General features: G+C 35.7%; 1 protein-coding gene across 2 annotated transcripts in view; it reads left to right on the forward strand.

Moving 5' to 3' along the window:
• The window catches only part of Rat1 (5'-3' exoribonuclease 2 Rat1), a 458,579-nt gene that overhangs the window by 382,283 nt on the left and 58,831 nt on the right, over positions 1-17,465 (forward strand). For both annotated transcript variants that reach the window (XM_090376618.1, XM_090376619.1), the window contains exon 29: positions 2,406-2,474. In XM_090376618.1, coding sequence (XP_090232744.1) covers positions 2,406-2,474 — 69 coding nt within the window. The remainder of the gene's footprint in view (positions 1-2,405; positions 2,475-17,465) is intronic.

A 17,465-nucleotide genomic window follows, 5' to 3' on the forward strand; every position in this document is an offset into this window, starting at 1 on the left:
TTGTAATGATGCCCATTACATTGTTCATTGACCACAGATTGCATTTCAAGGAATATGCCAGTGTGTGTGTGTGTAATGTTATTAAAAGTTTATTATGTAGTTTTTAGATACAAAGTAATATCAATTAGATTAAGTTGAGTGAATTGAAGCTTATGTTATGAAGGCCATCTTGCTTGGGTGCCTGGTTACAGAAAGGGATTCAAAACTGGCTACATAGGTGTGTGTGTAACATGGGGTATATAGTATGTTGATAATTATTAATATACGGAGTTTATGGGCTAGTGCCATTGCAGTGGCAATATATATATACTATGTCCATAATGTAATATATATATATATATATATATATATCCCATATTATTTTGTTAAATACATGTACAGTCTGTCCTCGTATAGCACGATAGTTGTGTTCCTAGAAACAATCGTGCAATGCAAAATCGTGCAATATAAACAACAGGCCCTATGGGAAAAGTGGGGTTAGGTGCCGACCACCCAAGATTGAACACACATTTGGAACCAAAACATTACCAAACACAATAAATAATCGGGTAATTTTAATCGTTATAAACTACTTACGTATTTTATAATGATTAAAATACGTAATAAAAAATAATATAATATTTTTTTATTATATAATAAATAATAAAAAATATTTTTTATTTTTTATTATTTATTATATTATAATAAAGTATTTTTAGTATTTTTTAATACTAAAAAAGTATTTTTTACGAATAAATTGCTTACGTATTTTATTACGACTATTACGTAATAAAGTATTGCTAATGCTTTTGCTTCTATCGTAAGCAAACTTGTTTTTTGTTCGATTTTCTATCCAAACAGATAGAAAAGACAGCCGTTCCATCTCTTCCAATTCTTGTGTCTTAATCTAATGGATTTTAATTACACTTTGAGTTGTTCCCGCTATGAAAGTTGTTTTTATTTTCTCTGCATTCTTTGTAATTCTCGGCGTTGCCTCATTTAGGTCTGTAGCACATGCAATATCACATGGTCTTTCATTTCGCTCAAAGCGTTTCACAATTTCATATTTTTTCTCTATCGACAGAGGCGGACTGGCCATAAGCCTTATCCGGGATCCGGGAAATCCCGGTGGGCCGGAGGCCGGTGTGATTTTGGCCATAAACCGTAGTATGAGGCCACTATAAATTTTTCCGGGTAAGAATTTTTGACCCAGTCCGCCTCTGTTTATCAATATTGCTTTTTTTTTTTTTCCCTCTCTCTCTCTCTCTGAATCTGCAGTGTCTTCGCCAAGACCCTTCCTTTTCACACCTTTTAAGTATTTTACTCATTTTTAAAGCACAATTACAAAACGAGGAGGCACGCTTAATACACATAAACAAAGCTGCGTGCGTGTAGCAACTGAATAAACAACACCATAAAGGCCGAGATACACTATTAACACCTCACATTTTACTATAGCACATTTCTGGGGGTTACTACCATAAAACAATTTCCAGTTGCATTTCTGCTAGTGGAATCTGTTATAAACTGGTCGTAAACTTGATCTAATTGCAAATTATCGATAGTTGGAATTGTGTGGGTTTTTACGTTATTACGGTGAAATGTGTTTCCCCTTCACTGATATAAAACACATAAATACATTTTCAGAATCTTCTTCATTCCTATCGTGTTGCGTTCAGTTGGGGTGATTCCGCGTTCGACTGCCATTTCTTGTAAACACAAAGGCGAATCGTGCATAAGCGAATTCGGTTCGTGTTATATAAGATAATGTTCCCCTATTTATAAAATCGTGTATGATCGAATTCGTGTAATGTAAACACGTGTTATACGAGAACCGACTGTATTAGTTTATGGGAAAGATTATGTAAAATACATACCTAGGTAAATCTATGGAGAACTCATGGGTGAAATATGTTACTTTTACACAAAGGATAACATACAAAAACTTATTGCTGTAAACCTACAATTTAGATGACTTCTTCCAGGGTTACCAACCATCCAGATTGAAAGGAAAAACAACAATAAGGGGGTTCTCTGTTTCCATGATGACTCACAGCAGGCCTTGAAATGTGCTGCTGCAAATTTCAATAGAAACAGTGCAAGAATCAGTTTCATCTCTGCATGCAACTATTGTTAATCTATTAATCCATTTAACTCATGTATTTTCAGTGATAAGTTTTTGTGTATTATCCTTTGTATATATGTAACATACTTTACCCATCCATTTCCCATAAATTAATACATATATTTAACAAAATAATGCGATGTGTATTATTTTTGTATTTTGTAGATACTATTTAATTTTCATTTAGACACCATATTCTCAGCGTTGCATTTATATCAAACAGATTATATCTATATAAAAGCAGGACACTAGTTTTAGAACTGCTTTACAGATACTTACTTTACTGTTCTTTTCAATTTAGTATAAGATTTCGTGATCCAAAGTACACAGAAGATTTTGTTTTTCCAGCTAAACGTTTACCACGTGCCATGTAAGTAGCTAAAATAACTTTTAACTAAAAGAATACAAATATTAGAAAATGAAAATATTAATACTGATAATTATAAGATACCATGAAATTGCAATTTATTGTGTTTTTTTCTGGTTCCATCCAATTTCCAATATAAACGTATTATTTTCCTATATTTAGTGAACTTTGACTTGGTAATTAATCAGCATTTAATATTAGTATTGGCCATACAGTGCAAGGTAGTTAGAATTTGCTGCAAAAAAAAAAAAAACCAGCCCCTAAACCATCAAACTCAACTACTTATCCAGTAATCGAAAACTCACTGGTCACCGAAACCACTTCCTACAATCCAGTCTAACTCTTCCTCATTAGTTTAAATTGTGAAGAATGCATTGCCAAATTTCAAAAAAAAAAAAAAAAACAATATAAGCCACGGTTAATCATTACCCACAATCAGTACTTTCCTCCACCTTTGTTCCAGGTGGGATAATTTGATTCTCACAGTATAGCTCTGAAACATATATCTTTAGTTGAAAAGTTTAAGGGATTAATTTATTACTTTTAGTTTGAGATGTGCTGAGATAGTAACCCCCACCTCATCCCTTACTTATTTGAGCTTGTTGCTCTATCTCTAGGTTCTCATTCACCTAAAACATTACTGTCCTCAGCTTATATTTCCAATATCATAACTCATAAAAAGGGCCCCTGTTGTGTCCAAGTGTTACTATATTATCATCACAAAAACATGCATGTTCAGTGTTGAGTAAACTCTTGCTCCAATTCAATGGGGAAAAATGAATATCAACCACTGAAACAGGCTTGTTGTCTGTATGGGACATAGTGGTATAACTACATCAGTCTGGTTATTTAAAATTTAAATTATTTAAAATATTTTCACACTAGAGCAGATTTAACTCACAGCTTATGAGAAAGCTGGCATTGCTTTGGTTCATAATTGCAATATCACATAATCAGATAGAAAAACCAAAACACTATATGAAGTATTTTTGTTCTCCTTTATGCTCTGAAGTTGATTGTTGTTGTTGTTGTTGAGATACTGCACCTAAAGTGCCCAGTGTAGGAAACTTGTGAAGATGAGAAATTTTTCTAGCATGTGAACTTGGCTTAGAGTACCATAATCCATTTTTTATCATCAGCAATAAACGTGGTGTAAAGTTTTCCATTACTGTACTGCACTCGATGTAGTGTAGTTTCCACAGTTTACTGCTTATATTGTGGAAACTGTAATAATGTGTACATTACTTAAACAATTGCAGTGTCATATAAGAAGGGGGTTGAGAAAAGAAAGCATGTTTCTTTGGCTAGCACGTGTGAGGAGTATGGTATGGGGGGAAAAAAAGCCAATTACATAATATCAACAGAAGATCATATGGTGAATTTTTGGGCTTTGCTAATGAGTGTTCAGCTTTTATAGATGCACCTGAATGAGATAATAAAAAAATTTATCTCACTGCCATAAGACCTAGTTGGAGGCTGGTGGGGGAGGGTGTCCATGAGTTCCTGATTCTCACTGAGGAAGAGATTGCCTGAGGTGTTTTTAGTGTTAATGTAAAAAGGAGGGAGACCACCTTGGGACTCTAAAATGCAGCATTATTATCATCATTACATAAGGACTCTTGTGTGGGGATACTTATTCAAGGGCAGCTTCAGAAAACCACTCACTTACATATCCATCTTAGTTAAAGCCTGGCAACTTTTTCAAGTCTATGTTCTTACAAGATTCACTTCCATAGAGTGTACAGTGGAGCCAGGATTTTTCTCACCTTCATCTTCCATCACCCTTCTGAATGTGTTGGACAATAGGGAGTTATTGGAACCTCCAATTAGGATACTTGAGAGCCCTTCAGATCCTGAATAACATTTAAGATTTTTAACAAAGTTTGACAAAAACTGTTAAATTTCGTTTAACTTCCACCCCATTTTTATAACATTCTATCAACTGTGGCAACTATATATATTTCATTCAAGTTTAATGGACATTCAGATTTATTGAACAGGCTTTACCCCACCTCTATGTCCATTAAAACAAGTTTTTACTCTGTCAGGAATACTCCTAACTAGTAGTTCTCCACCTGGCAGTAGAGATGCCTTGTGAATTAGGTTCACCTCCAAAATATCTACTACACATTAATTACCACTGTGTGATGGGATTAGTGGCTGTTTCTCTCTCTATCTTCCTATATATACACTTTCTAGTTTTGAGAGTCACAAGTTATTCTTTACACAAAATAATTACTTGAAATGTGCTGATAGATGAAGTGCCACTGCTTTTGTTACTACTTTGTCTTCCACTTTTGCCAATGACATTGCAATTGCAGCCACAAATTCTATGGTAAGTTAGGTGCCAATTAAAATTAATTAACTGCATGTTTTAAAAGCAACAATTTGTTTATTGACTCTTAATAAACAATTTAAGTCTAATTTTAATTAATTAGATTTAAATTAATTAAAACACTAACTCCATATTTTATCTCTATTATTATTTAGTTGTTTCTTTGACAAACATAATAATACATGCTTAAGCATAATTTTGAATTTCTCATGTGCTTAAAAGTTTTATAATGGAAGTGGTACAATAGCTCGGTATTTATTTTTGTCTGTTTGTGATGTTTTTATCACTAGTAGAATTAATAAAAGTTATGTTTCACTCGATGTAACAAGAACAAAAGACCATTTTCTTTGTACTCTGCTTTTACCTGTCTTACCCCATCTGTGGATTTATTTAAATCCATACAGTACTGTGTAACTATCATGTGCTTCTTTATTTTCATCGGTTAGTCTTTCAGCCTCTCTTATAATCCATTTTGACATCTTTTGTGCAACTTCCAGATTAAATCATTGGATACTTCCCATAACAAACTTGTATCCAACAGTGTGTAATGATTCATCAGTTGATAGAGCCAAAGAAAAACTTCAATACAGTATAGCACCCTCTCCTGAAAATGAAGCCTACACTTTTCCTTTTAAGCACAGAAATCTCTGCAAATACTACAGATTTTTCATTATGGTCACTACCCATCGATATTTGCACTACCAAGTTTGGATGCTGAGGATATTAGAGTATCTGTGTACTTTCTTTGACATGTTGGAATAAATAACAGTTACTTTAATAAATAGTTGTTACCTTAATAAATAACTGTTACCACATGACATACTGCTAGTTCATGATTTCTGTCTATAAAAGGTGGGTTGAAGCTGTTTTTAATGAGCCAATTATACCTACTTGCCCGTTCATTTGCCTAAAGAGATTATTGTCATGTTCCTCAAAATCATTCAACCTGTTACATACCCCCATTCTCATCCCCTTTACTGCAAGTCATCTTCGCATGCTACCAACTTATGTTATTACAACAACTTCAGTAATGCCCAAAATTAGCAGTTTTTCTAAACCATTAATACATCCTCCTGATGTCATTTTGCTAATGACATTAGCAAAACTCTTTGCATCACCTGTGTTCAAATTAATTCCCATCTTTACAAAACAGATATCTTCTACTAACCGTGGCTAAGAAAAAGTTCCTGCAATAAGCCTTGCACAGTCTCTCTAGTCCAGGGTTAATCTAAAGGCTTACTTTATATAATCCCTACTGTCATCTTTGGGAAGAATTACAGACACAAGAACATTTTTCCAGAATGATCTTGTAAAGGTTTGTCCCTGTTGGCAAAGTTCCTGTATATCATTTACAGAACCATGTGAGCTGGCCTAACTGCCTGTCTGCACCACTCAGAGCTTCATGTCAGACTGCACAATTCTCACAGGACTCTTCCATTCTTCACTACCTTAATTGGGGTACTGCCCAAATGATATGCTATTTTGGAATTTCTGCTATCCAATTGCAGTACTTTGCACTTACCAATGTTAACCTTCAGTTGTCACTTTTCAGCTATCCCTATTATTCAGCTCTTGTTGCACTACTATTGTCCTACTATTTAGCCTCTTGTTGCAGCAGCAGCAACAAGAGGCTAAATAGTAGGGGTAGCTGAAAAGTGATAGATGAATACACCAATTCATATCATTGTTGCCCTGCCAACCCTTGTATCATCAGCAAACTCAGACATTACACTCGATGTGCCTTCACCAATATTAATAAATAATGAAAATAGTAAGGGACCCATTTATGACATTATTCCATGAGGATAAGTAGCCATTAATAACTTAGGCGCATTATGGCCTTTGCTGTCCTTGTGCCGTAAAGCTCTTAAGCAACAACAGCCATTAATAACTGCTCTCTGTCTCCTCAGCTGTCCCATTATCCATAGCAGACTTCCATAATGCCACACCACTGCAGTTTGTACAGCATTATTTCATGTGGAAAAGTATCAGAAAGCTTTACTATAATCTAAGTACATTATGTCCAAATTATTTTTGACATCTACTTCCTTTACATCACGGTAGCTAATCAAATTGGTCAAATGAGATCTCCCTTTAACTGTACACCTGTCAAGCATAAGTTTGACTTCTGTTCCAGAAGACTTCTCAGGGTCTGTAATTACTTACTTTTCCCTCTCATATCTCCCCCTTTCCCTTTGTACTCCTCCGTGACACCACAGCAGATTCTCTAATTGTCACTTGTTTGGAAAGGGTTTGAGTTCCTTTATGACTGGGAGAATTTGTAAAGGATTATTCAATCAAGACTGTAGTTAGCCAATCTCAGACAGAGCTTGGGCTAATTAAGCAAAAATTCCCCCTTTACAAGGGAGAATTTTTTTGTGTGAAAAGAATACACAGTCATTTGTCTGATAACAGTCAGTTATCAGAATGCACAGTGCATTTGTCCCAGTCAGTAACAATAAACAGATTAGGATGCATGATCTTATATCATTAGTGCAAGATCAGTATATTTTATTTGGTGTTAACTATATGATGAATTATTTATCAGATTTCATTGATGATTGGTATAGATCTATTTCAGGAGTTCAAGTGTGAAAGTGTTTATAAAATAATTCCCCCATCATTGCAGTTCTTATTATTAAGGCGCTTCCGTAGCCAGGTGGGAAGGAGCAGCAGTGCGTACCACATGCTTCTTGATTAGACCGGGGTTCGAGCCCATCACCACCAAATACGGAGGATGCGGAAAGGTCAGGGAATGACCACTGCATATTCCTGGAACAATATGGCCTTAGTTGCTAATGCTCGTAAAAACCAAATAACAACAAACAAATAACAGCAGGCAGTTCTTATTATTACATATGCTTATGTAAAGCAAACCTGAGAACTAAATATTAGCACTTCCTTTAATCATGGGTGATTTAGAGAAAAAAATTATAGACCTGCACACACATACATAAAAATGTTTTTTCTTTATTTAGCCAATTGTTTTTTATACTGTTATGTATATAGCATACATATGGTGAAAGTTTTTTTTTTTTTTTTTTTTTTTTGGAATAAGTAGCAGTGTGCACTGTGAGTGGCCAGTTTATTAGGCACCACCATTATTCACAGAATTGACCATGCCATCAGAGAGAGAATTATGTATCCAAATCAGGCAATATAAAGCTGGTAGTCAGATACAAAGGAATTTTATGTTGTGCCTGTTTAGAATGTGCTAAGAATGGTCCAACAACTGGAAAACATTCAGTAACTGATAGACCTTTGGGCAGAGATGTCTTACTGACATGAGAGGCTAAAAGGGTGAGAAGAATTATGCAATCTAACAGACAAGCCACAATGGTCAAGTGACAGTTCAGTACAGTAGTAGTGTAAAAAGGGTATATCAGAATGTACAGTGCATTTGTCCCTGTTATGGATGGGATATAGCAGCATTAGACTTCACTGAGTTCTGCTGTTACCAGCTAAAAATAACAAATTAAAGGTACAGTGGTCTCAGGAATACCTACACTGGACATTGAGGAGAAAAAAATTTCCTGATCTGACATTCCAGTTCTATGCTGACAGCAAAATCAGAGTATAAAAATAGCAGCATGAATCAATGGACAGATTGTACCAGGTATCAACACTACAGGCTAATTGTGGAAGTGTGATGGCATGGTGAGTGTTTTTTGGGACAGTCTAGGTCCCCCTCCTATTGGCGGAGCAAATATGGATACTACTGCTTATTTTTTGCCAATCAGGTGCATATATATATGATCCAAGTTTATCTGTTTGGTAAATGGTTACTTTCAGCAGGATAATTCACCATATTTAAAGCACAGATTGTTTGGGATTGGTTCTATGAACACAAAGGTGGCTTTACCATACTTCACTGGCCTTGCTCGGTCACTGGATCTCAACCTGATTGAACATCTGTGGGATGAGGTATAATGAACTATTTGCAACAGCAATGTGCCACCATCCAATTTGAGTGCTTCGTGTAGTCCATGAAACTGCTCTGAGGGTTGAAGGAAGTTCTACTTGCTGTTATGTCAGTGCACCTAATAAACTGGTACCTAATAAAGTGGAGAGTAAGATTACTTTTTCTGAAACAACTTATATGATTTTACATTTCCATTCCTATAGCGATCCACATAAAGTTATATTTCCAGTTGACTTAACTGCAAAACAGATTCAGAAGTGAAGACCTCTGTAAATTTAATTATAATTGGCATTTTGAAACTCATAGCTGCACTACTAATAAAATTTTTTATCTAATTGTAATGTTTTTCTCCATTTGTAAGAACATAGAATACAAATTGTATTGTAAATGTGTATTTTTTTAACTTGATTGAATGTTCAAAATGAGATTTACATTTCAGTATTTTCTGTAGATCAGCTTGGGGCACTTATTTTTATATAAAATAGGAAAAATAAGATGTGTTTCCTATACCAAATCATTTCTCAATAGTTAACCCCTAGGATATTCCCATCAATAAAAATACTGCTCCTATAACTGAATTATTATTTAAGAGGGAACTAGGTTTGATATGGATAAGACAAACTAATCTGTTTGGGAAAAAAAAAAAAAAAAAAAATCTGTAATTATCCTTTTCAACACAAACTTCTGTTTTCTTTACCAGTATATTTTCACGTGTAGAAGGTCAATGCTAGAAAACCTTCTGTAACAAGCACAAACTATAATTCAACAAAATACAGTAAACTCTCATTATAAAGAAGCTCAATAAATGCTAGGTTTTTGTCCATTAAGCTGAAAATTTGTTATGATGAAAATTACTGAATTCATCTCAAGTAAGTAGATTATTTATAGGCTTAAATAACACAGAGCAGTATAATGTATTTGCATTATAGCATTTTGTAATGTAAAAAAAAATTGGAGAGTTAAAGCAAATAATCAAAGTTTTTTACCATGGGTGTACTTTTATTTTAATCATCTAGAAATATAATGAAATGGTAATTGATTTTGTATGCTTCTTAAAATAAATCTAAGAATACTAATAATATGTAACTTAGCTATAAACAGAACTATTCAAACAATAGCAATTTAAACACAAAGTTTTACTAGACAATTAATTACAGACATATGGACTCAATGTACATGTACACACAAACAGTAGCAGTGAATATGAGAAACCATTAATAGAGAAATGCCACAATATACACAAATTGTATGTAAGTGGAAATGGGTTATTTCCAATTTAAAAAATGGAGATATCAGATTTAATGACAGAAGCAAGGCTGAAAAATATTTACTGTGTGTAAAACAATTAGAAGAATACTAGCATTAGCATTAGCATTAGTAGAGGTATTTGATGCAAGAAAGCAAGCTTATGCAGCATCAGCCAAAAAAAAAAAAAAAACCCACTTCCACTTCACCCCTCTGTTCGTTCAAAATACCTGTCCAGCTGAGCCTTAAACTTATTTAGGCTATCAACCTCCACCACAAGGGATGGCAGTCTGTTCCACCAACCAACCACCCGCTGGCTAAAGGCAAATTTCCGCACGTCTATCCTACATCTGTCTTTCCTCAATTTGAATTTATGCGTGATTTTTCTGAGCTAGAGGAAGAATCCCATCAGCATTGAGCATGCTTAAACCATTCAAGGCTTTATACACCTCTATCAGATCACCTCGCTGGTGCCTAGTCTCCAGACACTGTAATTTGCAAAACTTAAGCCTTTCTTCGTAAGAGCACCCCTTTGTTCCATTCACTAATCTTGTTGCCCTTCTCTGTACTCGTTCCAGCAGCTCTACATCCTTCTTGAAATGAGGCCTCCAGACCTGTATACAGTACTCTAGGTGTGGCCTGACCATTGCCTTATACAATGGAATAATCACCTCCTTAGAAAATCACTAATAGAAAATAGTGCAGATAATTGCTCTACACAAGCAGGTGAATATAAATACAAAGCTTAATGATCAACTTAGAGGTGTATAGATAGGCTAATGGTTTCAACTACTATTTTTAGTTCATCTCCAGAGCTGTGACTTATTTGAAAACACCGGTAAAAAATTATTAAAATCAGGTCAAAATTGATCATGTTACTAACCCTTTGTCAGCTCTGGGGATACTAAAGGGTGTGTGATTGTCCACATAGAAACTAATAACATTAGCATAACTGAACTAATTAAAAACTATTTGAAGAGGCGAGGGATTTTTGCCACTTTTATAGAGGAGACCTTAAAGGTTAAAAGAATGTAATAATGGGGGGATAGCAACACAGACCAAGGTCACACTTGAACCTTTCTTGTGACTATTATGTGACTTCAAAATATCTTATATACAGAATGAAACAATAAAATATGCACAGCAACCAGCAGCAAAAGTAAAAAATTTTAGTTTCAGTATTTGTAATGGGTGTATTAAGACAGTAAAAATAAATTATGACGTTTAACCTGTCTCTGTATAGTATTGGTAGAAGTGTTGTAAGTGCAGTGAACAAATTTGAATTTCTGGTCAGGTCACCTAGTGCTGATATTGTGGGAACTGAAACATGGCACTATTCCAAGATAGGAAATTAATCATTTTTTAATGGTGAATATAACATGTACAAGTGAGAGATGGCAGGTGGAAGCTGCCTAAAAACAATCAGATCATTTCCAGAGCATCATCAAGCCCGGGTTTCTCTCTCTCTCTTTTTTTTTTTTTTTTTTGTAGTTGTTGGCACATCGGCTTCTGTGGCCATAATGCACCTCCCAAGGTTTTTTTTTTGCAGTACTTTGATCCAAGCCCGAGGCGGAATTCGAACCTGCGACCTTTCGGTTGCCAGGCAGGCACTTTACCCACCCGGCTAGCCCGGTCGGCCAAACCCAAGTGAACATTGGGTTTGAGGTGTGAGATGACTATGGTCCCCCATGAAAAGTTATTGTATAAGTATTGTACAGAAAATCTTTCATTGGATTGGGAGCTGATTGAAGGATGGGAGTAAGGTCTTAAATTGACATTCTTAAAAGTGGTCCAGCATGTTAAGTGAAATCACTCCAGGTACTGGCATTACAGCCCATCTTGTCTGTTTCTAATATGATGAATAAGTAAAGGGGATTGCTATCAAAGTTTTTGTTGATAATTTGAAGGTTCTGTGGGTGGTTAATGATGACTAGAATCAGGCTATGTTGCTTCAAAATTAATAGAATCGGGCTGTGTTGCTTCAAAATGATTTGGATCAGTTAGTCTAGAAAATCAAATATAGTCTAGAAAAATGTGGGCACACAATCTGATGCACAGAAACCAGAAGTAACTTATGGACTCGTGAATTAAAAGGAATTAAAAGTGGTCTAAGTTGAAAAAGACTTAAGGGTTATAATACAATCAGACATGAAGTTTACCAAATACCATAAATAGTTATTACTATCATTAATTTATTAGGTATTTGCAAGTAGGATGAAGAATATCACTGTTGCTCTATATAAGATGATAGTATGATTATACTTCAAATATCATTTTCAGATATGGGTACTGAATTGAAATACAAATTTTCTAGAGAGGGTTCAAAGAAGAATGACATGATTGGCAAGGAGTGCCATGTTTGTCCCTAGAAAAAAATTCTTAGTAGGTATGGATTGTAAACTTTGGATAGTAGACACCTAAGAGAAATATGACTGAGGTGTATAACATTCTGGAGAGAACGAGTAAAATGATTGAGGAAGGTTTTGTATATATCACAGGTTAGTGAGACAAGAACTAGATAGGGGCCAGCATTGTCGAGGCCATATTATGCCAAGGATCTGGGTATATTCATACCATGTGTACGCTATATCCAAAAATTTTATTACTTCATACAGCATGTCCCACCAACTTTTTCTTATCATTGAATACACCATGAATTGTCAAACTAATAGAGCGAGCTTATCTGCAAAAAAGATCTAAACCTCCCAAACACTTCCTAATTCATTTGGTCTCGATTATAATCTCAACGATGTCCATTTCCACTTGCAGTCTGCCCATGTACTTTTTCTGACAGAATCTCATTATCGGTTGATTCAACTACTGCTCATTTCAGTTGCCCAAATTATTCACTGTATGATTCTTTTCGCCTCAAAGGTAGTACTTTGCATATGTCCGTTCCGATATTCCCTTTCAGAGACTTGGCAATTTGCAATCTCCTCTCTTTGATCTTCTCTGACTTAAAATCTCTCTACCTCACTGTGTCAATTCATCTGTTGTCTTTACCGTTTTCCCAACTCCACTGATCACTTCGAACTCTTTGACTTCCTCTCTTTGCAACTTGACTTTCTCCAGTCCAACTTTCCTAACAGTGACGTAATTTTCCCTAGTGATTTTAACATTCACAACTCCAGCTGGCTTCCGTTTTCGAGTCACGCCGACCCAGCTGGTCGAGATGCTGAGGCTTTTGCAATTACTAATGACCTTGCACAGATTGTTCATTTACCTACAAGAATACCAGACAATCCTAATCATACAGCGAACACGCTTGATCTTTTTCTCACAAACCCTTCTAAGTACACTGCTGAAGTGAGGGGTCCTTAAGGCACTTCTGATCACAACTTGGTGATTGTCTCTTCTCCAATGGAGCCTTTATCTCATGGCTATTCCCAACCTCATGTTGTTTGGCATTACAAGAATGCAAAATGAGATGACCTGCAAGATTTCTTTTCCTTGGTCGGATTACTGTTTCAAAACTTCTGATGTCAATTTTTTTGCTCAGATCATGTCAGCGAAATTATTCTTGCAGGAATGGAATCCTTTATCCCACACTCCACTTTAAAATCTCATCCTTTATCTAAACCTTGGTTTTCCAATAAATGTGCTAAGGCTGTTCAAGAGAAGAATGTTGCATATCGTAATTGGCTTGTTTCTAATTCTTGAGAAACCATTAATACCAAAGCTCCCAACAATTGTAAAGCAGTTATTAATCAGTCCAAACTAGAGTTTGAACAGGCTAAGAGTAGAAAACTTGCTTCTTGCCCTAATGGTAGCCAAGCATTCTGGTCTCTTACCAAAACTATTGACTGCAACTTTTGCCCATCTCTGCTCCCACCTCTGTCCAAACCAGATGGTTCTGTTGTCACTTCAGCCAAGGATAAAGCTGACCTGCTAGCATCCCATTTTCCTTCCAACTCATGTATTAATGATCTTGGTAAAACACCTCCCACCATTCCCAACATGCTCCATTCAATGCCTCCTGTGGTCTTCTGTCAGAAGGATTTTGACAAATCTTGATGCTAAGAAAGCTCCAGGTCTCGATGGTATTTCTCCACTTGTTCTCAAAACCTGTGCTCCTGAACTTACTCCTATTCTTTGCTGCCTTTTTTCACTTTCTTATTCCAAAGGCGTTTTTCCTTCTGCTTGGAAATTTGCTCATATCCAGCCAGTTCCTAAAAAGAGTAACAAATCCCTCCCATCCAGTTATCATCCCATTGCAATTACTTCTACTCTTTCTAAAGTAATGGAGAAATCAATTAACCGCCAACTCAAACTACCTAGACATCTTCCGTGTGATCAAATTCAATGTAAAGGTTCGGTGAAACACAAGTAGTTGCTCTTGACATCTCAAAGGCTTTCGATTGTGTTTGGCATAAAGGTCTTCTAAACAAGCTTCCATCTTATGGTTTGCAAACTGTTTTTAGTAATTGGTTATCCAATTTTCTCTCTGATCGCTCACTGAGGGTGATAGTAGATGGCTCTCTGTCTTTTAACTTCTCCACTAATGCCGGTGTCCGCCAAGGTTCAGTTCTTTCCCCCACTCTTTTCCTCTTGTATATTAATGACCTTCTTCCATTGACTGGAAGTTCTATCCATAGTTTTGCCGATGATAGCACATTGCATTCTACTTTCCGTTTTGGAAACCTTGCCCTGCTCAATCAGCTTCAACTTCTCGAAAATCTGCTACCAATTCCTTAAATGCCGATCTTCAGATAATTCTCCAGTGGGGCAAACACAACTTAGCTGATTTCAACCCTTCTAAAATTCAGTCTTGTCTTATATCTCGCAAAAAGGATTCTTCTGCTCCTATACTTATCTTTGGTGACACTCCGATTTCTAGGCAAATTGATATCTCTTTTGGGGATTATCCTGACTTCTAATCTCCCTTGGCACAAGCACATTACAAATATTGCTTCCTCTGCATCTAAAAAACTTGGTTTTCTCTTTCACTCTGGGCGTTACTTTTCTTCCAAACAGCTGCTCACTCTGTATAAATCGCAAATCCGCCCTGCCATGGAATGTTGTTTTCACATCTGGGGTGGTGCCCCAAAAACCCCTCTCAGGATTCTTGATTCCATTCAGAAGAGGGAAGTTAGGTTAATTAGTGATTCATCCCTAACAGAGTCTCTCCACTTGCTGTCTCATAGACATACTGTTTCTGCTGCATGCCTCTTGTACAGATACTTCCATGGGCACTGTTCTTCTGAATTGGCTTCTATAATTCCCGCTCTCTCTTTCCAAACAGTCCGAACATGTGCCGCCACCAACCAACATCCATTTACTGTCCAACTTCAAACTCACAGAACCAACTTTTCAGCTTCCTCGTTTATTCATTCAACTGCCATTTTCTGGAACAACCTTCCTTCATACGATTTCCTGAAAATTACAGTCTACAGAAGTTCAAGTTCAATGTCAACAAATATCCTCTTTCGTCTTCTCAGCCTCCAACCCAAGCACAGTACTAAGTACTATAGGTTCTAATACCTCTCGTGTTTGGGGTTTACACTGGGCATTGGTTGGGGAAGAGACAAGTGAACAGGGAAGCCTGAAGTATAACAAATTATCCTAATTGATGCTTGGTATATTTTAACAATAACAATAATGCCATAAACAATGCTAAGACAACTTTTCTGAAGAGGGCAAGTCTACAACAGTACCTTTCTTGAAGCAATCACAATCAGTTTATATATAGCAGATAATCCAAAAGATAAAAAAATCCATCCTAGATGGCTAACATTTGAAAGCATACTGTACTGGTAAACAGTCCTGTGGCTGTATTGTAATATAAAATATGTATGTTGTCAGTGAAATTTAATTTATAGTGAATAAGGACTTTAAAGAGTAATTTCTCCAAAAAATCTCCTGTCCTCTTCCCCACTTACAGTTCCTTGATCTCTGGCTTTTAAAAAGTCAAAAGGTTGGCAGCTGTGTTTATCCACGATTACATTCTTTAAAAAATCAAATAAATCAAAATTCTGTAATTCATGATTCAATATTACTAGACTGTGGCTAAAATGCACCTTGAAGGTTTTATATTGCAGTTCTCTTTGTGCTTGTGTTTTGCTGGAAATACTTTCGAATGATCAAGAAGTGTGTATGGCTTAATACAGGGATAACATTTGATTTCATATTTGGTTATAGAAATTTGTTTCCTTGAGGAACTGAAAAACATCTGTTATTTTTCCTGTCTTCCCACTCTCAAGAGAGCCAATGAACTTGCAGCATAGTTATACATTGTATAGAAGCAAGCTTACTTTTGTGCAGTCAATTTAAATTCATGATTTAGCTTACTATTACTAAAAGGAATGCTCTGTCTAAATAAGTCTCCAAACATATTTCAGCTTATTATTGTGTATAGATTGGATACTGTCTGGTAATGTTTACTTACATTATCTAAGTATATTGCTTTCAGTTTCCCTGAAAGAAATTTAGCTTTAGCATTAGCATATGATGCAAGAAAGCAAGCTTATACAGCATCAGCAAACAAAACAAAACAAAAAAAAAAAAAACCAAAAACACTTGCCATTTCACCCATCCATTCATTCCAAAAGTTTGTTCACTTCCTTGAATTTATTTAAGCTACCAACTTCCACAATGACATATGGAAGTTTGTTCCAGCAATCAACTACCCACTGGCTATGGGCAATTTTTTTCCAGCTATAGACTATGCCATATATATGTGATGCATTTATTTCTGCTTTACTGCTGTTTGCACATAATGGCCTTTAGCTGCCATTGCACTGTAAAACCTCCAGTAACAACAACCTCTGGTTAAAAATCTTATCTTTCAATGAGGATGGACAATATTTAGTCAGTCTTCTAGCTGAACTAGATAGCCATTTTCCAGAAAGAAAATTCTGATTTTCAGATACCTTCTACTGGCTGAACAACCTTATTTCAGAACTGCTTGTGATTAAGGTTCTTTTGTGATAGATCTGCCACCTTCATCAAGTGCAAACTGTTTTTAATTAAGACTTCTAAAAGCCAGAAAAATTATTTTTAATAAAATAATTTACTTAGTCCACTGCAGCTGTCAGTATGTCGCTAAGTGGCACAGATAGCTTCGGTGATCCTTATTGAGACCAGAGGTCACAAAATTGCAGCTATAGGCCAAATATAATCCCACAATTTCATCTTATGTGGTCCTCTCAGTCATACCAAACTATATTACAGTGTGGTTTGATTTGTTGATCCACGAATTATTAAATTTAAATACATAAGTCATTATAAAATACATCAGGCAAAAGTTCTACAACTTGCAGCCAATATAAGATCCTTCATTTTATTGCACTTTCAGCTGGTATACAGCAATTATTTTTGAATTGATTATTCAGACTGATGTGGGCCTCATGAGATGTGAAAATCATGTTATGAGTTTTGATTGTCTTCAAGACGTTTACTTGCATTGCTATTAGGACAGGTCTGAACTAGTGAGGATTTCTTTAGAAAAAGTTAGATTATACGGTGCACAGTTTTTTATTTTAATACTGGTGCG

The sequence above is a fragment of the Mastigoproctus giganteus genome, chromosome 6 (genome assembly GCF_048544385.1).
Source record: "Mastigoproctus giganteus isolate SK-2022 chromosome 6, ASM4854438v1, whole genome shotgun sequence".
NCBI classification, from domain to species: Eukaryota; Metazoa; Arthropoda; class Arachnida; order Uropygi; family Thelyphonidae; genus Mastigoproctus; species Mastigoproctus giganteus.